Source organism: Dermacentor silvarum, chromosome 1, assembly GCF_013339745.2.
Source record: "Dermacentor silvarum isolate Dsil-2018 chromosome 1, BIME_Dsil_1.4, whole genome shotgun sequence".
Taxonomy (NCBI): Eukaryota; Metazoa; Arthropoda; class Arachnida; order Ixodida; family Ixodidae; genus Dermacentor; species Dermacentor silvarum.
The window spans coordinates 5,888,653-5,912,283 of record NC_051154.1 but is presented as its reverse complement, the minus strand read 5'-3'; the positions used below and the strand labels follow the sequence as shown (position 1 = coordinate 5,912,283).

At 46.0% G+C, this 23,631-nt stretch overlaps 1 protein-coding gene across 2 annotated transcripts in view; it reads right to left on the bottom strand.

Annotated features, from left to right (window-relative positions):
• Window positions 1-23,631, bottom strand: part of LOC119456269 (vacuolar protein sorting-associated protein 8 homolog) — a 109,525-nt gene that overhangs the window by 35,276 nt on the left and 50,618 nt on the right. The window contains exons 8-11 of one of the 2 annotated variants that reach the window (XM_037717942.2): window positions 19,893-19,966; window positions 19,788-19,838; window positions 7,732-7,834; window positions 3,869-3,925 (exon numbers count right to left, since the gene is read on the bottom strand). In XM_037717942.2, the coding sequence (XP_037573870.1) occupies window positions 3,869-3,925; window positions 7,732-7,834; window positions 19,788-19,838; window positions 19,893-19,966 (285 nt within the window). The remainder of the gene's footprint in view (window positions 1-3,868; window positions 3,926-7,731; window positions 7,835-19,787; window positions 19,839-19,892; window positions 19,967-23,631) is intronic. The other variant, XM_037717951.2, reaches the window with a different exon arrangement.

The window sequence follows — 23,631 nt, the reverse complement described above, 5'->3', positions numbered from 1 at the left end:
CTCGTTCTTTCTATTCGCGAGCACCATATGGTTCGCCCTTGTTGCGTTGTGGGCTGCAAACGTAGCGATCGGCGACATGTCAAACTGCGACATTGTGCCCCGCTGTAAGGCACCAGACGAGCGGAGTGGCTGCAGCGCATCGGACTGTATATCCAAACCCTACGTGTTTGCAGCCGTCACTTCACGCCAAAGGATTACTACCACGATAGAGTTTAACATGTCCGGTATTCGGATAAGCGCAAGTGTGATGAACGATTGAAGTTTATTTTTATGTGATGAACGGAGGCGTGAACTTGAACAGCTTGCACGGTGCAGCCACCTGGCAGTACAAAGCTCAACCAAACACATAGCTAATATAGCAGTAACAAAGTTTTTTCTACTTTGTAGCTGGCTCAAATTTTCAGCCGGAGCGTAATCTTGAACACATTGTCTTTTTATATGTTTAAAATGTTTTACACTTGGTTACAGCAATATTAGCTCTGTATTTGGATGGTTAAGCTCTGCGCCACCAGATGACCGGACCATGCATGCCTATCAGGCCGCTCACGTACATCTACGAAGGTCCTTCATCAAAGCAGTATGGAGGGGCTTTAGTTTAGGCCTCTGCCTATCCGTCAAAACACCTAGCTTGCCTGCGGTTACCGGAATACTGGACACGCTCAGCGCTGCAACAGAACGCTCGCAACGCACGCGGCTTGATCGCCCTCGCTGGGGATCGACGGCCAGGCAGCTAGCGGAGAGGTTGGACAGCCTTCGCATGCTGGCTCCAAGACAACCGGAAGTAGACGACATCACGTCACAACATGACGTAGCGCCAGCGAAGGCAGAGCTTAGCCCCGATCACTCGGCAAACGAGTTCAGGAGGAACTGCATGTCTAGGGAGGAGGGTAACTTGTAATCGTACGTAGCTCTCTTAATATGAAACACTTCACTTGAATTGTGACGCGAATGTTTTACTGTAGCTGTACCCTACGCATCTACAATATTTGTCTGAACCGTTTCAGGAACCCTTTAACTTCTTCGTTGTTTTAGAGCCAAGTTGACTGAGTGTCGCTTGCATCTTAAAGGGATACGGACACAAAACCTGAAAATTTTACGAAACTGCTGAAATTGAATCTTCAGTGTGTGACTACACCAAAGAAGTCACTTAGCTCATTTTTGAGCCGATGGCTTTATTTTTGGCATTTTTGTGAGCGCGCGCCTCGCCGCCCGACCAGCGGAAGTTGGAAGGCGTGACGTCACGACACCCTCGTCAGATAGCCAGCCGACCGTGGTCATTCAAAGCGTGCCGACGCCGCCATCGCGAGCATGGATTCGAGTTCTGGTGCCTCTACCAGCGATGAGTACATGTCTGAAGACGAGGACCATTCGAATTTGGCAAGAAATATTACCGCTTACAGTTAGTTACGAGCCTTGCGCGTCAAGCGACAAAAAAAAGCAGGCAGCCGTAGAAGTGCCGGTCAGATTTTCGCAAACCGTAGCACGAAGGTTTCGCTCTGCACCAGACACTTGTGCAAGAATTATTTGTTATTTCCTCTGTAAACTTGCTTTTTCAAGAGCGCACGCAGGCGAGACAGCTGCGGGGCACTTCAGCCCTGCGTGGATGACTGTTTATGCCGTCGGCGTGAGCAACTGCTGTGATGTATCAGTACCTTCGAGACTCTCACGTCCACTTCACCAGCCGCCCGACAGATGGCAGCACCTGTCTGGCGTTCCCTCCTGTTTCCCCGTTTTTATCCTGTGGAGAAGCAGAGCTGTGTGTGTGTCTGCCCCGCTGCCATGTAGGACTGATCTCATGAGTCGCGCTCGCGCGTGCTAGCCTTGTATTGTTTTGCTATGCTTTGCCAACATTTTTAAAGACATCACTGCCTTCGTGCCCAGCCTCGGGCATCTCGCCCCAGCCTCACCCTCACACTGCTCAAGAAGGCTGCAAGTGAACGAAAACAGTACCGACATCTTTTCGCCTCTTCTTTTCAAACGTGCCGCTGATCATTTCTGCCTTGCATTTTCGTGAGAAGACCGATGACACAGCGTCAGGCTTTGGGCGTTGCCTTTTGAGTGGCATGCCAAGGCTTTTCAGCACAGCCGGGCTGGTAACATCATCAACGTCGACGAAGTGGTCCGCGCAAATGAAGTCATTTTTTAGAGGTCTCCAGGCCGTGATGGCCGACAGGCTGATATCCAAAGTTTACGCACGTTCTCGTCTCTGGGAAACGTGTGCGACGGCGTGTCACAACCAACGATGCTGTTATAACAGCATTGTCTGGGCATTTCCTTCCGCCGCGACGAATGCGTCAATACCAAGCAATGACCGCGGGAAGGCGCATGTAAGACGCACCACCTGTGCGGACCACCGACGGGGATAATGTTTCAGATGGACCACGTGCGAAGATCGCCGAAAGGGGTTAAACAAACGCTGCAAGGAACCGACACCCCCAGAAACACTGCGACAGCTGTGGCCGACCTTGGCCGCGCGCGCACAGGTGGGTGTTATGACGTCAAATTTCAGCTTGTGCCGGCGGCCGCTTGGAGGCAAGGTGCAACAGAAAATCGAAAAAAAAAAAAAGATGTTTTTCATTCTTTTTTTGAAAGCAGCTTGTTGTATTCGTCATTTTCAACAGTTCAACTTTTGTTTCGACGCAAAAAGCCACCCACCAACTTTTGTGTCCGTATCCCTTTAAGCAGATGCGCTCTTGAATATGCAATGTCACAATGCACAGTATTGTCTGAGCGTGCGAAAGATGAGCAGAGTCTCGGAGTGGTGTGTAAGCGAGAAATAAGTGCTCCAAATGCTCGCGATCCATTCTTGTGCCATCTGCAACGGAATCCAGCACTTTTCCTTTGCTCGCCTTGGACGTGACACTCTCTTGTCCTGGCTCGTGATGGTCGATAATATTGCGGTTGCAATGAACTCCTTCATTTGCACTAAGCTTCATTCTAAATGCTCTTTTTAACTATAACACACTGTTATTTTGTAAACCATCTTTAAAATAACAAATAGATGTTGTGCCCACTGATGCTCCCATTGCCAGTGTCATCAATTCCATAGGACACTTGTCTTTCTCGTGTAGCAGCGCACCACCAAAGTGACATTCAGTGCGCTGACGTGCACTTGCTCGAAGTGGCACAAATTTGCCCGTGTGACACGGGTATAAGGCCTATAGCCACAGTCATGGCAGTGCATTGCTAAGTGCCTGTCTGCATGTTTTTAAACCTGTTTTCATGCTCTAATAGATTATTCACACCTAACATAAACTCAGCTGCAAGAGGTACTACATACCATGCCTTGTGCACAGTCTACGTATTTGTTGTGGTGCTTAACATTGCATGTCGTCTTATCCATTAGAATCGAAGAATTTGGATGGACGCCAGCTTTATTACCAATCTCATTGTGCCACCCAATGAATGTATGGATATTCTTGCTTGGCAGCAAGCTATTCGCAGAGACACCGCACTGTTGCATCAACCTGAGCACCACAAGCTCTGTGCGAAATAATAAACGAGGGCGTAACTGTCTGTGCCTTTCGCACACAAACAAGAATGCTCAGCTGGGCAAAAAACATTTGCACACAACCTAGCCTATAACTGCAAGTGTATTCAGATTGACATATTGCAACATATTCACATTGACATAAACATTGCATACTAAGTTGCTTAGACACCTTCATTTTGATCTCACTGGATACTCGTTAGCTCAGTACAGGCAGCAATAAGCACACTGTGTCAAGCACAAAAAAAATGCAACCCATGCATTCATAACAGCAGAATTGTAACACAAAGAACCAATTTTGAAAAAAAAAAAAAAACACGGTTATTGAGTATAGTGTAAAACATCAAATGCTTTAATTCACAAAGATTAGATACCCACCTTGAGAGAATGGGTGAAGCGGACACGGAGAACTGGGCGCACAGTCACCACAATCACCTGCATGCACATGAAAAATTACAAAATGCTCAGCATCGCAAACAAGGGAAGCTTCAGATGGGCATATGCTTCATTCTTTGGCAGCTGTTTACCCCACTCTCCTTATAAGGGTGAGGAGGTACACATGAGCAAGGTGAGGTGGAAGTGCAAGTGTTCAAAAAGAGGGATTTGTTGTGATCATAGATGGCGCCGCACCTGCAGAGCCACTAGGGGGCATGCAGTTGACGTACCTATATCAAGTGCTACTGGAAGTGGGACAGACAGCTAAGTTTGGCCAAACAAGGAGGCCAGCCACTACAACAAAAATATTTCTGTTAACCCGTAACAATTGGCTGCTGTGCTGTTTCGGTTTTCGTCTGATATGTGCATGTGGCACTGTTCGTCCTCTTCTATGCACACTCGAGTTGCACTATAACGAAGTTGAAGGAGGAGACAAAATAGCTTTGTTATCTATTACAGTGGAATCTCGATGATACGAATCTCACGGGATCACGAAAAAAATTCCTATTATCCGAAATTCGTATCATCGAAACAATTAAAACTAGCTAAATTAAAGAGTCGAGAGGTGAACTCACTCAGGCACACGTACGTAAAAAGCATTTACAGTATAGGCCACTTAACGTAACCGTTTACAGTGCAGAACTGGCTACAACACGGCCTTTTCCGACTCCCGTTTACCCTCCCATAGAACTCCATGTATACGCATACTGCTTACAGTGCAGCCACGTGAGACGAAATTGGGGCTTTCGCAGGAAAATCTCGCCGACAAGGGCGGTAGAGAGCACGAGGTGCGCCCACCGATGGGAGAGGAGATCAACGAATGCGATGCGGGTGAGGAGCATGAGACGTGGAGCACGAGTCCAAGGGCGATAAAGTCGTCACCGTGCGCCCTATGTGCGAGTGAAAGGACGCGCGCCTTCACGGACAGCAAACACACAGCTGAGAGCAAATGCGACTTCCGTTGCGCGAAAGGCCGTGGGGGTATGGGAGGGAGAGAGGGGGGGTGACGCTGTGCTGTGGCGCCAAATGCGCAACTTGCAACCGAGCGCAAGGGTACCTGGCGATGAAATCTCCCCACGCGAAAGCAGCAAAGCGGGAAGGTAGCGCAGGAGGGAGGGAGTGGGGGGGGGGGGGGGGGCTCCTACTCTGCCAACAAATGCATTCTTGTACTTTGCACCTGTGCCGGCTGTCGGTGTTGTCGTGCGCACCGTATCTTGAAAGCGATCTCCACACGGCTCTGACCTTTGTATGCGCTGTGCTTACGCCGCTCAGTTTCCGTTGAAGCGATAGACCGCACGAACCTTCGCTTGCTGCAGCGGCCACGAGTGGGGAAGCGCGGAAGCGCGGCCGCCGCAGCGAGCGAAGAGACAAAAAGAAAAGCACAAAAGCAACAAAAAAAGCGCCACCGCTTTAAGCTCTTCGCACCCAGTCGTGGCTTCCGTGCTGTCCGGCGTCGCGTCCGCGCCTCCACACCAAAAGAGAAAGGGAAAACGCGCGTGACTGCGCGCTGTTCTCTTTCCAACCGTCGGTGGGGCGGCGTTTATTCGTATCAACCGACGCGGGTCAAAAATCGATTCGTAACAACCGTTCTCTAGCATGCTGCAAAGTAATGGGGCTCGGCCGGGACCTCAGAAAAATTCATATCATCCGGAAATTCATATAAGCCGTGATCGTATCATCGAGATTCCACTGTATTGCACTTGACTGCAATAAGTGCCCAATGGGGTGCGCAACTTTAAACATGCAAAGAACACAATGGCTTCGTGGCCAGCAGAACCGCTATATGGCCATGTGGACGATGAAATCTTCTGCATGTGCAGCACGTGATTTATTAGCACTTGACATGACAGTCATTATGAAAGCTGCCTTCTGTTCTAATGTGATGTTCTTTCGCTTCTGCTTAGTTCATATATGTCATGGCGTAACGGTAACGAATTCCAAGAGACAGCTTGCACATTGTCAAGTTCGTCACGGTCGAGTATCACGTGGCACACAACATGGCCTAGACTACACAGCTGATGCAGGCTGATCCGGCACTCTTATGTGGCTCCACTGTGTGAATGACGAGGTGAGCAAACTAAGTGGGCTTGTTTTTTTTTTTTTTTTTTTTTTTTTTTTTTTGCACATGAGTCAGGCCATTGCAGTCTTTCAAAACAAAGTGCGTGTGAACACTTGAAAAGCGAAAATTAAAAAAAAAACACTCTGGCGTCAGGGATAACATTAAAATCTCTGACTAGCGATCCAACAGCCAATCGGAATGCAGAGCGAGGAGGAAAGAGGAGGTCAGGATGCAGCAGCAAAGATTTCCAGAATAAAGGGTTATCTGCATCAGAACAAGTTCAAATGGAAGAGAACAAGATACTTCCCAAGAGCACCAGTACAGCATTACTTGATCAAGATTACTAAGAAGGACATGTTCCCACTACCACGTATTGATGACCAATATGGTGCCAACTCTATTGATCTTTGTTGACAGTATGGGCAGAGAAAAGAATGCAGTTATAACACTCAATGGCCAATTTGAGGTGGTTTATGCAAAGCTCCCGCCACGTTAAACACCAGGGTGGTCCACATGCTACCTAGGCTTCATCGGGCCTCAGTCATGTTTTTCACAGCACCAGGCAATCCAAATTACTGTCCTGGGCCATCTTACTGATGCTTCTGGGGTCATGGACATGCACCAATTTATCCAGGAAATATAGGGCCTTTTTTTAAACTGTCTTCCTTCTCCCATCACCACCTCCGATCCTCGGCCACTTTGACCCCAGACCAGTCGTCATAGACTCTCAACCTCGCACTTTCAGAGAGCAATATTATACAGCGGGAAAGCCTTGCTGTTGTCTGGACAATTTCGTGCCTGGGCAATTTCGTGCTTACATCCTTGAAATATTTGTCGCTAGGTGCCATGGTTCACAAGTTGCCTGCACCAAGACAGCATGTCATAATATCCGTGTTGGCAGCCTTGACACCATCAGCACTGTCGGAGTTATCCTCGTTTGTCCTTATCACTTACAGGCCTTTCTCTAAGCCCTCTAAGCTTTTAGTTTTAAATCTACTGAAACAAACCTTTGGGATAGTGCTTTGTGCAGTCAACCTCAAGGCCTCATTGTCATCCCCAAGCGATTCTTTTGGACTGGTCGTGCATGTTCCATAAAACATTGCAAAAAACCATCCTCGCTTCTCGCTCGGTATCATGGCAATGAAATTCGTTCATGTCGGCTTAGACCTCCTTGACCCTTTTTCAGCACTTACGCTGGGTGACCCAATACATGCACTCAAGTTGTGTTACTCCTGTGGCAGACCTTGTTGCTCAAGTACTCAAAACTCCAATTGGTGACATCGTGTGTATGTGTGCTATCCAGTATAAGCTTGCCACCTCTTACTATACACAAAGACAAGCAACCTGCATGCCAAACCTGGACAGAGAGCAGGGCAAGTATAACGCTATAGATAACGCTATATAGGCCCAACATTTGCCTGTGCACATGACTGTCAATTAGGCTTGCGTTGCAAGAGTGCTGTTTTGCAATCAGCTTGACTACAGTGGAATCTCGTTGATACGATTCTGCATAATGCGTTTTTCGGGGGAATACATTTTTTTTTTTATACGATTTCTACATACAATTATCTTCGGATAATACGATTTTTGCATGATACGTTTCATTTTCCGTAGATCGTATAAACGAGATTCCACTGTAGTGCCACAATGCCAGGCACTAGGGTACGAGTATGTCGCCCACTTTGACCAGTCAGCGGCTAAACACTCTCGCCACTGTGCAAGGCACAAAAGCTTTGCTGGCTCGCACCTTGGTGACAGTGGCCAGGGCCAGCAAGGACACCTCCTGGGAAGGGTGCCGTGCCACCTCGGGGCTCACGTGCAGCGGCTCCATGGCACACACCTCACCTCGACTGCACCACACATGGCAAGAGATCACCCAAATAGGCACAGCACCAACTGATGACAACCCACTCAAGTTATTGTGCACAAGGTAGCAGATTCTGTCATGGCGGGGAAAGTCCAGCTTTCGAGTGCCATTTAACTTAGTAGAGAGAAGATTTTGAGGTCATCAGAATCAAGCAGCAATGGTTATGTTTTCAGTAATGACACACCCACCTAGAGTATTAAAAGTTAACAACTTTTTCCAGTAATCATGTTCAAGCAATACAAGCAAACACACCAGAACCTCACTAACAATAAAAAACAGGAGAGCCAGATAAACACAAGATCCAAGAAACTAAAAAATAACGTATGAATGCAGAACAATTTTACCCTGAAAAGAGTTAGTTCCATCAAACCTCTAACTTGATGAAAACATCACGTGTTATTTCGTCTGTATTAGTAACATCTTGAAGAGGGGCTAGTTGGTTCATCTTTAGAACTACGTTCAAACAGCGGGACTGAAACAAGGACACACACAGAGAAAGAGAGAAATACCCACAGAGAACAAGCGCCGACACTGCCAACAGAATTTTTATTTGAAGAATGCGACCCTTTATATATCCAGTCCAGAATAGGCGTGCATACACAAAAACATGTACATGGCACAATCATAGTCCATCATGCAAAAAGGCTATTCCTTTTTCTGATAACGCTAGAGAGGGCACGCGTACACAACTATCTCAAACCTTTCTAATGTAAAATGCCTGTATCATTGCTCTCTCCTTCTTAGGTTTTACTTTCCCTAGGAATTTCTCAAACATGGGTGTGCATTCAGACGTCCACTTAGATGGCTTGCTCTGCTTTCAATCTTACAACAAATATTTGTAGCAATATTGTCACAAAAGTGCACTAAACCAAAGCGTGCGTCACGTGTCACGCAAGCCAGCGAAAGAGCACGTTGGCCCCGCGGCAGCTGCGACAGAGGAAGAGAGAGCATACACCACAGACAGCCGACGCAATCAATGGAGTCTAGAAGCTTCGACAAGATACGCGAAGGTTAAAAGGAGAGAGAGAGAGCGCACGCCGAAATACCCTCTTAGACCCAGACTCACGGCGAACAGAGAGAGAGAGGAGTGCAGCAGCCCGAGCGTGCGCCAACGCATGAGTCACCACCCTTCTCGAAGAGTCTTCAGAGCTCCGGTCGAAAACCCGAGAAATGTCTGGAAGATTACCAAGCTTTGTTCATGCTACGCGATGACTCCGTCAAAAGGTTTGAGAAGCGCTGCCGAAGGTAATAAAATCGCCGTGCAGGAATGAGTAGGGGGATCAGACCGCGTCAGTGAAGAGATGTGACGTGATGACTGACCGCCTGTGGAAGGGGATTCCCCGGAAAGCTAACCGACGAGTTCCTCGGGCGTCTGCATTTCCGGAAGAAATTCCTTCAAGATTTAACTCGAGCTACGCTGAGATCGTCCGGCTCAAGACCAGCACGGGTGAATACGAGTGGACACTATACTCCTATTCATTCTGTACTATACGTGTTGGACTCTTAGTGCTTGTCATTAATTATTTACCAGTGTTTTGTCAATACCCATCGGAATTGTATTGTGTTGTGCCAAGCCGAAGTGTGTATGTGTGTATGTAAATGCCTTATTCAAAGAATATATTATGTTGCATTTTGACAACTCTGGGCTCTGACTCGGTCTTTGGACCACAACTGGCGTTCGCTGGCGCACCAGAGGGCCGCTTATTAATTGTCCTTGCTTTCGTGGGGTTACTTTCAGAAGCTGATAAGTCGGCTTTGGAATTTGGCCCGGCGTTGGCGCCTCGTTCACGGGGTGTGTGACGGATATTGATTACACTCTCCTGACAAGAAACCCAGATGGGACTGTAAACGTTTGCTGGCTAGCCTCTTCCGGAGATGGGAAGCTGCAGCTTCTGCGAGCCAATCTGTGCAGCACATACGTGCTTTGGTCGATACTTTTATGTTGTTTTTTTTTCTGGTATCTAGTACAGCATGCCTCCGGCATAAATATAACAATGTTATCCGCATCAACTCACGCTGACAGCATCTGTGCTTGAAGCTTAGTTGGCATCATCTGGGACGTTGCGTTCCTTCTTTCGAAAGGCACTGTCCTGACAGGACTGATGAAAATGACCAAATATTCTAGCAGGCTTAATTAACCAAGAAGCAGAAAATACACTGAAGCAAACCACTGATTCATTTGGCAGTATTTGCTCAATTTTATCAAGCCCCTGAATTGAATGACTACCCACTTTCTATGTATTCAAAGTAGAAAATTAACATAGAAATTACATTACAGCTCGCAAACGAAATAGGAACCTAAAGTGCACTCGATTTATTAGCAAGAATAAAGTAGCATGCCTCCGATTCTGGCGATATGAAAAATATGAAACCAGTGAACTTCACCTTCACAGAATAGAAATTTACTTACACCTGATGTCAATCGTTATTAATCAGACAGCACTTTATCGCTGTCTAAAAACAACGTTATCTCCTAAGTAAGATCCATTACGCATTTTCACATTCTGAATTTATCAAATTAACTCCACATCAACTGCCAATGGGATGGTGGCCCATACCTAGACTTCACTCATTCGTCCTGTGATGCATGCAATTCTCTGCAAGACAAGTGACTTGCTGCTGTTAGCTTAGCATGCAAGATCTCTTGAATGAGCCTTTGGCACGTCCTCGTCTCATGCTACGCGATAACTACTTATACAGGCATCTTGAGATAGCAATGACAATAACGAAACTTTGAGCCCATAGAAATGAATGGACACCAGCCAGGACCTTCTGCTGAGCTAATTAACCAAAAAATCAATTTAACCAGAGTTAACAGAAGTCTACTGCACCACTGCAATGACAAAGAACATAGTCCACACAGCCGCACAATCCACGCGAAGTAGGGAATCGATATGGGGCACAATATTCAATGAAAATTCAGAAAATTCAATGATTACATTTACGAGTTATATAGCATAAGAAACTGGCACAACTTTTGGCCTGTCAATGTGGAGGTAATTCATAACCCACATTCGAAAGCACATGACACTTTAGGGGCATTTCACTTGATGCAAGGGTGTTTCAAATGCAAGCTGTTCAAGTTGTGAAAGTACTTCCTCGATTGCAATGGTTTGTTCATTTGCAAGTTGCTTATTGAGGCTGTCTATTTTTGCCATGAAGGCAGCCCTTGCAGCTGTAGCTCTGATGGCTTCCTTCTGCAGAGTTTTTCACTTTCCTCTGTTTGGTTTGTTCTTTTTTTCCTTTTGCTTGCGAGAGGTTCCACTAGCTGCTTTTTCTTTTGGGTGCAGCATGGAAGACAGCAGTTGCCCTCCTTCATCCCTTGCAAACATGAAGCTTGTCTAATTAGGCTCAGGAGTGGGAATGAATGCTGCGTACGTCCATCTACTTGAGAAACGCAAAAAATGGGCTGTTCAGTGGTGCCACTGACGAACTGAGATTTGGAGCAATTTTAGGAGCAGCAAAATGTTAATTTAGGAGCAGTTTGGACCACCCAAATACAGGTTTCTGAGCACTTTGGAGCACATAAATGCTGACCGCTGGACACGCCCTAGGCTATTTTGAACACTTGAAATTGACAAGCGTTTTTCTAGAAAGTAACTTCTTGCTGTAAAACAATGTTGCTCTGCCTCTAAATACAAAAAGGGAAACCTAAATTTGAGTATCCCTTTAATTTAAATGAAGACAACAAACCTATTCAACTAGTTGATAGAGTGAAGCTGCTCAGCCGTTGTTAAATCTTATAAATTTTTTGTTGACAGCTGCCAGCTTAGCCATGCTTTCAGCAAATCTATAGCTAGCATCAGTCAGAAACACCTAGCCAGACCTAATGTCATCAATGCTCTTCTGAGCCAGGCAAGCCTTGATGAGCCCCTCGTAATGCTCAAGCCTTGCTTTAGACAACACCAGGCACTTCTCAATGGTCTGCTTTTCCTTGTAATGCTGAAGCCTCTGTTCAGCAAATGGCAAATTCACAACTGCCACTGACCCAATTATTGGGACACCAGCAATTCAAACCATCGAATGCTCGAACACGTACTCAAACACAAGAGATGGCTGTGCAGAACGCAACGCTGAGAAGAGGAAGGCCAAACACAAGCGTGCACCACGGCACAGCAGGCAGGTGGGATACAGACCAGCCAATGCACACAAAGCATGTAAGCTGCAGTTGACAGAGCTGCACAAGCTACATTTTAACAGCACAGACACTTACCCATGCAAAATCTGCTTGGCAAACGTTTTCTCGGAATGATTTTAAGTATTATAAGCTGCGATGGCGCACGAAAACCAAAGGCAAATTGTATTCAGGGGCGATATTCTTGAGCTATCATTTCTAGTAGTGCATCAGCTTCGAGACATTTCGCGTGTCTCTATGTCAGACGCATCAAAGCAGATAAACGAAAGCCTTTCTGACAGAGCACCAGAAATGCTGTCAGCAGGGAACCACATGCTACATTTCTCACGAAGGAGAACGCGGCGCGGCGGTCATGGTGTAGATGCCGCCAAAGCGAAATGTGCAAAACTTTATCACGGCCGGAGCCCGACCTGTCTGGCCGTGAGTTAACATGCACTTAGCACCAAGCTCACGGCGTGCTAGAGGGCCATTCCACCCGCAGCGGCCGTGCCAAGCCTCGGCTACTTACCATCCTTTACTACAGATGGTGGTAGTTGTCCTGGTCGGTCAGCGAATCCGGCGTTTACAGGTTTACAGCGTGCCAGGCAGCAGCGGGTGAAGTTGATTACGTCATGCCGGAGGCGCTAAGATCCCTAAAATTTTACCCTGTGCTTTAAATCTGGCCCGCAGCAGCACAGCGATAAGTTGTTGCAGCAGCGCAAGCGTAGAAGTGTGCGGCGAGCGAGAGCTTTGTTTGTCGAAGCCGCAAACTGAACACGCTCGCATCCAAGGAGCTGATATTCTCGCATCAGCGAACCCGAACTGTATATAGGTCAGCCAACTAGCACACGATGCACACTGTTCCAGCGGCTCCGGCGTGCAATAGGACATGTTCTATTCCCGCACCAGCCACAGATTTTAGAGCGTCCAATTTTTGCCGACATAGCCTAAAGCTGTGCCACCCATGAATCGCGTCTGCGTTAAGCTTTTTAACATTAGCTTGGCCACCCCAATGCCCTCTTGTATGAGCAGAGGGAGAATGCATCAAAGCTCTACTTGTTGATCGGAGACAACCATGTTGAGAAAACTGGCTTGACTCTGAGAATACTTCGCATTAAAACAACATCATGGGCACGCAGAGGCGTTGGCACAGCACACGAAACAGCCAGCAAAGTATAATACTCGGAAAATACTTTGGATCAAAAGAACATCGCGGGCGCGCCAGAGCATTGTCACAGCGCACGAAGCAGCTTACAAAGCATACTAACTGTGTGGCTAGCAGACGTACAGGACCTGTTCGCTGATACAGGGGAACTGTATACAAGCAAGGGAAGCAGACAACCCCTGGGCCCTGATTCTCTACAGTTTCAAAGTAGGTGACTTCCAGCGAATGGTAATGGCGGAGATTTTTTTAGTTTTGTTATGAAAAACATCAATTTTTTCTAGCGTTTTGTGAAGTGCTGACTTACATTTCAAGCGTAAAAATTTCCAGAGAGGCTTTTTACTCGGCACAGAATTTTGTTGCAGTTGACCTTTAAGGCACACTGTCAAATAATTCAGACTCCACCTGCATGACTGCGTGCTAATTTGGCTGCCAAGTTGAGCGGAGATAGCGATACTTTGGCTTTTATACGTCGCTGGCATCACCACAGCATGGTTGTCGGTCATGTTGCTGACACCTCCTCGAAACTGAAACTAGCGAAGCCTAGTTAATCTAGCACCGACCGCACCGAAACCATAGGACAAGCAAATCGCGGCAAGCGATGTGCGAGTCCATAGCGCGTTTGTTCATTCACATGCTCACATAGTGTTCACATAGCAGTCACACCGTACCGGCGATTTCAAGTTGTTTAAGCGGCGCCGTCAAGGACAATGACTGTTGCTAAAAAAAACGCAGTCATTTGGCTATGATAGGGTGGCCGACCTCTGGTCCGCGATTTTGTAGCAATGCATTCCGCTCAATTCTATATGCCGCCTTTATAATCCACCGTTCACGGCCGGCAGATACCATTGATAACGCAGGTGGAGCACCCAAAAAGGCACAGCTACAAAACCGCGGTCCTGTTATGTTGCCAGGAGTTGAAGATTCAGTGCATGCACTGATTGCACTTTTGTCAAACTTTGGCAACAGCATGACAATGATAGAGATACGGAATGAACACATAGTAGGAGAGCATACGTTTGCACAGCAAAGCGTTGACAAACTTGGGCTTTATTTTTGGACGATCCCTCTCGAGGATACTTTCACTTTTGTGACATTTCGTATGAGCACCAGGCACACTGACAGACGATAGCGTTCCTGGCACAGTTCGAAGAATGCTGTCGCTCATAGACTCAGACGCCTCTGGCACTAGTGACGCAAAATCCCGCGAAAGTGGATGTATTCCCAAAAGTGGTCATCCAAGAATATGGCATACTTTTTTTAGCCACTCATGGAATAAAGTCACTTGAATATTTCGGACTCCTGTTTCTTCTTCTTTCTTCTTTCTGGGGTTTTACGTGCCAAAACCAGTTCTGATTATGAGGCACGCCGTAGTGGAGGACTCCGGAATAATTTCGACCACCTGGGGTTCTTTAACGTGCACTACAACGCAAGCACACGGGCGTTTTTGCATTTCGCCTCCATCGAAATGCGGCCGCCGGGGCCGGGATTCGATCCCGCGACCTCGGGCTCAGCAGCGCAACGCCTTAGCTGACTGAGCCACCCCGGCGGGTCTCGGACTCCTGTTTATTCAGACTTTGAGGCAGTTCTTGTCGAGCCCAAATTGTTAATTGGCAACGTATAAAAAAGATGAAGTTGTATTTATTAACCCACTTGAGCCATGGGCGCTATGCCCGTCTGCCAACACGACAGCCAGCACCATGTCGCAGAGTGCAGTAGTGATGGCAGGTGCACAGAGCATACTCCTGTCCGAGCACCGTGTGCAAGGCTATTCCAGCAAGCTCAACATAGCCCCTGCTGCTTATCCACTTCCATTGCAAACAGAAATGCACACACAATGGTTACAATAAGTGGTTGCAAACAACAGATGTCCTCATAAACAGCAGGGGATAGCTATGTAGGATTCATGAGAAGAACCTAGCAGACAATGTTCGGACGCTTTGCATACCTACCCTCACTACTTTCACAGGCTCCCATTATATTTATCCAATACCTGGAAAGCTGTACAAGGAGGGAAGGTTCGGGATGACACCCTCCTTGTGGCATGGCCCTACTCCATGGATCATCACTAAAAAGTCAACATAAACTACACTAAGCCGTTTGCATTGTCCCTGTGGCCATTTCGACAGTCAGTTGGTTTGGATCATGAACACTATCAAGTCACCATCCAAAATAATCGGCTGCACAAGGAAAGCTAACACCACTCGCATCACTGCAGCTGGGCACAACGGCACAAAGACACAAGTTCTACACAATAACTTTGAAAACTAAACAGTCTACTAACGCCGACTATAGACACCCCACATACTACGAACTGCCCCACTTTCTTTGGGCACAGCAGCTTCTGTTTGATATGCGATTCTCTGCTATCGTCTGCATAGCAGTAAAAAAAAACCCCAGAACTTCGGATAATGATAAAAATTTGTTTCACTAACTTAAACCCAATATTGTTTACGTTAAAAGAAACATAATACAGACAAAATTTTCAAACACGTACTAGATCTGACTCATAATTTAAGGTTGTTATAGAGCAGCTCTGGCGGCAGTAAATGTGCCATTTTGGAGCAGCTTGGTGAAGCTCAGACTAAGTGTTGTTTATTATAGACGATAGTCTTTCTTGGGCTACCTAAATACGAAAAACTTAGTCTGCCTGTCCGTCTGTCTGTTTGTCACTCTATTCAACCGCCCGGCCAAAACCAAGCATGAGGAGAGGAGGTGCAGAGAGACAGACAGAAAGCGAGAGTAAGAAATAAATAAATAAAATAAACTTTCTTGGCGAGACCCGGGTAGCCACGGTCCGAAGGCGAGCGTCATCCAAGGAGGCTATACACTAGGCTATACACCTACGCATGTATAACATGCATTTATGGGAACCATATGATTGCGTTGGGCCAACGATTGTAACACAACTTGCTATGGCCGAAAGAAAGAGAAAATGAGAGCGAGAGAGACATTTAAAGAAAGAGAGAGAAAAAAAGAGAAACACAGATGTTAAGACCTTCGCTGACAACCGTGAAGACGCTACTAAGAAGCGAGAGTGGAGGCGGGGGCGCCTAACAAGACCCTCAATGACAACCGCGAAGACGCTACAGAGAAGCAAGCGAGAGCCAAGGGGGGCCATTAACGACACCGTCCGAGCAAATAATCGTGATTACCACGGTGCCACGTGTCACCGACCCGACAGTGGCCACTGCACCCTCTCCACGGCACTGCAGGTGCCTGATTCACGCCCTTTTACTGTATTCTTTACTTCTCTCTTTCCTCTTTCCTTTCCCCACTCTAGTCTTTTACTACTGCAAATAAACCAGTCTCGAAACGGATCCCAAAGAGTAAACTTTCTTCCTTCGTGGCTCCTGCGCGCGCGGCCGATGCCGTCTTAAGTTCAGTTAACGCGCAGCAAAAGTTATCAGTCATTCAAAGGCGACAGTGATTAGATTCAGTCCATCGGCGCGAGTATTCATCAACAGACAGAGAAACAGAAAGAAATGAAAAATGAAACGCTGAAAATGAAAAAATCAACGCGTTAGAAATGGTGCCGAAGCAACGCTACGCGTTTAAAACAAGCCGGCTGAAGCCGCGGCTCTGTAGCTGGCTAATAAAAGGTACCAACAGATGGCGCGAGAGCAGGGCGAACACGGGAAATTTGAATTGATTTCAGCAAAACCTCCATTGCATCCACCATGGGAGGAGTGAGAGGGGAGGGGAAGAGCGTGAGGGAAAAGAGAGGGTGTTACATATCAGGGGCGGCAGAAGACTATCGTCTTTCGATGTCATTTGCAGTGAAGCAAGCAGATATGCCGCCAATCTTTTTTTACTTTCACGGAGGGATTTATGTGAACAGAGCTCACTTTATCTTTGTGGGTGTTGTTCATGCTACTCATAAGCATTTTTTTTTGTGCACATGTGTGAATAATGTTTAGATTTAATTAACGAAGTTTATTATTTATTTTAATAATGTGTCAATGCAAAGGTGGTGATAGATGTCAAGAAATGACTGATAACAGCATTTAGAGCACCCTAGGTTTTGTGCGGTCTTTTTCTTTTTCCATCAACCTAGAAAGAGCCATGCAAATTTAAAAAATAACACGTGACAACGCGGCCCCGTACCAGTGATATCAACGGTCTCAAACGTAAACCTTGTCATCTTGTACACTGCACATCTTACACACATTCGAATCGTGGCTTCGTGCCCGATAAGGACCGAAGATATGCACCGAAAGTTACCAACGTGTAGAAGGGAAAGAGCGCAGCCACTCGTTACGAGTGCGATGAACATAGTTGACGAGGTTTACGTCAGAGACCACTGCAATACCGGGCACCAGAACACGACAGCACATTTGTTTTTTAATTTCAGAATCTTCATCGCAAGAAAAAAAGACTGCAAAAGACCTATAAGTTGCTTTAAACGTCATTATCGATCACTTCATGACATCTTTCACAACGATTGCATTGAAGCCATATCGATAAAATAGGGAAATAAAAGTTGGCTAACTACATGTAAATAATGAATCGAATCATTTTTATTTCCATCTGTCTCCTCACAGATTATTCGTGCACAATTAAAATAATACCCATGACTATCATGAGCAAGGCCCATCAACATAGAGTGATCACTGTTCGCATAAAGCTGCCCATTATTTTTTATTCATGGCAAGATTCTGTTTGAAGAGCCGGTATTAACACATCGCAACATAAATGGCAAGTTACTTGGTCATTGCATGTGTGCAAGTTTTCTGATGGAAAAAAAAAAAACTGATATCCTGTGACAAACGGGGAAAAAAGTTCACTGGCTTTCCCCTCTGCATACACAGCTAATATCATGGGCTATATAATCACAGCCCACGGCCCTGCCACGGGCACCATAGCCCCAATGTACAACAGCAACTGATGTTTTAGAAGCCAAAAGAAGGTTTATTAAACTTTTCAGACTTGATTAGCGTAAGTCTCACCATAAACATCATTGGTGCGAACACAGTTTCTGCCACTGGCATTTTCTCTGGCTTTTAACAACTGCCATTTGGCTACTGAGGTTGACTAAAATCATGACTAAAACCGAAACCACAACAAAAGTCTGACTTAGCATGGTACAGTTACGCAGACAATGATCAAATTTTTGTGACAATCACTGTTGCCACTGAAGATGGTATTTCACGAGAGCAAGCAGAAGTCGGTCCCCGTGCCGTGCTATCAAATTGACAACCAGATGCAGTGCATGGAAGAAATAGATTTGGGACGTTACATTCACAGTGTTTGCCATTTTTCAACATAAATTTACTTAAAAGGCACACAAGCAAACACTAAAACATATTTAGTATAATTAAACCGACTGTAGTATTAAAGCAACTGACAGTGCGGCTTTTCTTCACGACTTCCTCATAAAAAGAGTGCCAGTTCAATTGCTCTTTAGGCGGCCCACATAGTGCTTGAATGCGCAAGAATTATAGACATGCATAATACATTTCCGATTTCCCTGCGGCCAAGTTGGAATGCACCACCTAACAAACACATATCACAGCTGAAGCTGAGTGCCTATGCTTGCGGTTTAGTGTTAAAGTTTAACCAATGCACAGCTATAGTTGTGTGGTTGCCAGTGAATGCGCACATCCCACTAATTTATTTCGAAGTTTGTGTTTTAGAACAGGCTGGCGCAGCGCGAAGAATTGCCAAAGCACTTCCACCCCTGTTAATTGGCACATACCCTTACGTTAGTCAAATTCATCCTCTACATCTGCTTTAAAATGCCTCGGCATTCTACTTTAAGATCATCCCAAACTGTTAGAGGCGCACTTTTAGGAAACAATGGGAATATATTTCGTAGCACACTTCAAAGTCTCACATTTCGAAAGTAGTTCCATAGCCTTAAGGTGTCTGTTAAGCAGACATGACTTCAATAGTCATCGACTTCAATTTCGCGATTACAACATGTGCCCTAAAGGAATAATAAGAAAGATAATTAGACTATTTTGGTTAATAAGCAAAATTAAACTACTGTACATATTAGTTTAACTAAATAATTATGCACATTGTCACGCATGCACAGGCAAACATGAACACATCTCAATCAATGACCGCGGAAACTCGCTATCAGGAAACTGGCATGATGAAGACCGGCAGCAGCGGCCAGCGAATTCCCTTTCGTACTGCCTCTTGCTTCAATTCGAACTAGGCCCGCGAGAACACAGCGCACATGAAGCTATCTCAGGTCGCCTAGCCTTCAAACCCACCACAGATTACCATAGCTGGAGTAGAAGAGGAGATGCACACAAACTCTGTGAAAAGACTGCGCACCTCGCCTTCCTCCCTTGCGCCGCCGCATCATGCCACCATCCTTCTCAGCTTTCTCTCACACCTAAAGCATATGGCGTGTGGCCACGAAGTTACAGCACTTGGACTTTTTATGGAACATCACGGCGACGCTGACAGCAGAAATTGACCTGGAGTGTCCATGTAATTGGTGTTATGTATAAAGAAAAGCACCTGGTATTTTGTGAGCAAGTCTGAGTCAGTTCTATTTATCTTGCCAACCAATGGAGCTTCCAATAAAACTTCATTTGTGAGTACAGCACTCATGTCTGTTTCCTTTCATCTTTGTGCCATTAGCACTTTTTTCAGCCTGACATAAGGAACCGCGTTAACCATTAACAGGACCAATGAACGTACCTTCCAGAAAAAATGCACACAGACTCGCACGTCCGGCTGTTAAGAACTTTTCTGAAAAGAAAAAAAGAAGAGGTATGACCAGGGGAAGGTAAGCAACTGTAATACACTTGCCTGAAGTTAAGTTCATATACAGAGCCACCACTATCGCTGCAGATGGCAAGCGTCGGGTCATCTGTGAACTGTAAGAAACAATGGCATGATCATGAGGGTGGCAAAGTGCACACAATTAAAAATGCCAGTAGTGATGCAAAACAATCTAACCACCACCAAACAGTAAAAAAGTGCTAGTGATAGTACTACTGACTATATGTTATTGATATTACGTTATCCACACTATTATTAGTACAAAACCATGCGCCGTATCATATGCAATCACTTCATACAAACTTGGCCATGTTCTCCTGCATGCCCCAAACCATACACTATGTACATGGGAGTAATGTTCATAGAGCTCTGTGGAAGAACATTATTAACTGCGCAGGGCTGCCGTGGAGAGACCGCCTCCATAACACGCTATAGTTTCTGGCGTTCACTGATAGATGGCACAACTAATTCAGGGCTTGCCTTTTGCAATGCGCAAATGATAAAATGAAAGCATTTAGTTGTTTCGTGTGTGATTTTGCAGCAACTCGTTGTGCTTCTAGCCCATAATGATGAAAAAAATTAGGGGCAGCTTCACACTAAGTGGTACGAAGACTGGGCAAACAACGAAGCTGGTGGTCCTTCCCTAGCTTTAACTTAGCTTTTCTTTGCTTAACTTGATATGGCTTGGCTGGTTCTTAGCTTTGTCCTTGCTTTCCTTTGCTTAACTTGGTTTGGCTTGGCTGGTTCTTAACCAAACCTAGCCGACCCTGAGTATCGGGACAATACTCGGGGTCAGCATGCAGTCTTCTTTCTAAAGGCCACTTTATAGTCCAGCATAGCGTTGACGCGCAAGCGCGCTCTGCATGGGGACGCCACGCCAGCGAAAGCGTAGCACTCTATAGTTCGACGCGAGGCGTGGCCGATGTAACCCTGTAAACTAACCCCTCTATAGTCCAATGTGTGCGCCGCGCCACCTAGACGCATGCGCATTTTATACCAAACTAGGAGTTTCAGGATGATACGAAACTGCGAACTCGCTGCACGTGCCGCCACCAGTATCCATCAGCCCATCTTGCTCAAAGAGACGTGGATGCGGTCTATTCTGGGTGACGACGCCAGCGCAAAATGCAGCATGTCGCATCTCGACGCCGGCTGCAGCCAGGGCATGCCGGCGAACGCCGGATGCGTTGGCCGCGCCTCACACTGTGGCGAGGGTAACCAGGGAGAGGGTGGTAACCTCGTCGAGCGATGACATCATGTGCGTGGCCTAGCAACGCCTCGTACCAGCTGTGTGATGCAATGCGCGGTGACGTCATCGCCGGAGCAGTTTTTTGTACGCACTACGTGGCCTAACCATGAGCTTAATAAACAGCTCCGCTGTTAAAATATACTTTGCCCGCTGTTGTAAAACAAGGTACAAGTTTTGCGACGAGAAGTTCACTATTTTCCGAGCAAAAAGACAATCATCTAGAACAGTGGAGGCATGCAATACCCAGAACGGATCACACTCTTCAGTCAATGGATTATGTTTGTAAATGAGATTACGAGCCCAAACATATATGCTAGAGCACTGCACGGGCCCGGGCCCTGCCCGGCCCGAGTCCGAAGCGTTTGTCGGCGGGCTCGGGCCGGGCCCAGGCTTGAGGCCGCGGGCCCGGGCCGGGCTCGGGCTTGAGGCCGCGGGCCCGGGCCGGGCTCGGGCTTGAGGCCGCGGGCCCGGGCCGGACTCGGGCTTAAAGCCATGGGCTTGGGCCAGACTCGGGCCCGCTCATTGAAGGGCCTAAGTAGGCCTTCGAGCACACACGGCCGTTATGCATTGCATGGTTCAATGCATTCTGTGCCAAGCTGAAGTGACACGTGCAAGATTACTGTCATCATCATCATCAGCCTATATTTATGTCCACTGCAGGACGAAGGCCTCTCCCTGCGATCTCCAATTAACCCTGTCTTGCGCTAGCTGATTCCAATTTGCGCCTGCGAATTTCCTAACTTCATCACCCCACCTAGTTTTCTGCCGTCCTGGACTGCGCTTCCCTTCTCTTGGTATCCATTCTGTAGCTCTAATGGTCCATCGGTTATTCATCCTATGCATTACATGGCCTGCCCAGATCCATTTTTCCAGCTTAATGTCAACTAGAATATCGGTTATCCCAGTTTGTTCTCGGATCCACACCACTCTCTTGACTGCATATCTTATCAGATGACTATATCTCATCAAAGAAAATAGTAAAACAGATGAAGTTCTCATTTTTAACAGCAAAGCTGTTTCAGCCGGGCCTAATGTGTCCGCTGAATCCAAAAATGTGAGCCGATCCTGGCAGCAGTGCAGAAAGGGTCCAAGAGCAATGGCACATACGCCTGTGAACTAGCAAAGCTGAGCCTGGATATGTCTAGCTATGAATGGTGGGGACTAATTGTCTATCAATAGGCAATTGATAGCCAATCAATAGTTAGTCAATAATCGATCAATAATAAATTCCCGAAAATGCTGGGGATTACTTGGTAGTGCTTAGCCTAGCCCAAATACGTGGCCAATACCTTACAATAACCAATCAACAGCCAATCAAGCTTATCGATGATGGATCAATAATCAATAAATTTGGATAACTTGGTAGTGCTTGGCCTATCCCAAGTACGTGGCCAATATCTTGTAATAGACAATCGATAGCCAATCAATAGCTAATCGGTAATCAATCAAGAAAAAATAAATTCCGGGAAATGCTGGCGATGACTTGGTAGTGCTCAGTCTAGCCCAAAAGCCAGGACTAGCTAGGTGCCCATCATCTCCGCTGTCTCTTTAGCATTGCGCAGCCAGTGCAAGCTACGCAAATTTTTTTTTTGTTCTGTTCCACAAAAACGAACATTGTTTCCGCGTAAGGAAAAATAAATTATATAAAAGTGTCGATACTATGGCATTATTTTAGCGTTAAGGCCAGTTACTTTTGTGCTTCAATGCATAAAACAGCGTTTTCCTCTAAATGTTAACTGGAACGCCCATGCATTTCGTCGGACACACTAAACTTAATATCTCGAAACTAGTTCAGTCCTGAGAATTCGTTCCAAGTGGATGCGCCTTGCGAACTCAGCGACTATAATTCGTATATTGAAAGATGTTCCGCTAAATAGTTATTTAAAAAGTTAATTTGCATAATTATGTTAAATATTCAATTAGGCGTTTTGACCATCCATTAGGCCATCCATGTCAGAATTAGCTTGGAACTACATAAATCAATTAGCCTCCTTAGAGCGTCGTCGCATTAATGCGAACACAAGAAATCCTGAGATATTGTCAATTCCATACTTCAGAACACTCTATAAGCATCAGTCGTTAATACATTACCTACCATTCACTTTGAACAGATACAAAAATGGCGGTAATTTCAGCAAGAAAGAACTCAGCTGACACTTTGGTCACTTGTAATGTATCTGATGTGATTATTCTGTCTTTGTGTATGGTTCTGAGTATATAATGTAAATCCGGTTTCGTTTTCTTAGCAAATGTTGATCTTGTAAAATTCAGTCTCATGCTATGTTGTGTAGCTGGTGTTGCGTTGTTTTGTATAGCTAGTATTGTTATTGTAGTGTTGTTTCAAAATGCATTCTGTTAAAACTTTTTCCAATTCTGTTAACTCGCCGTGACGCAAATATTCTTTGTCTTTCCGTTCATAGCTATTTCGTCTATGAGGAATTCCAGCGATAGCTGGAAATATATGTGAATTATTGTGCATTTGTACACACTGTTTGCTGTACTATTGCCCCG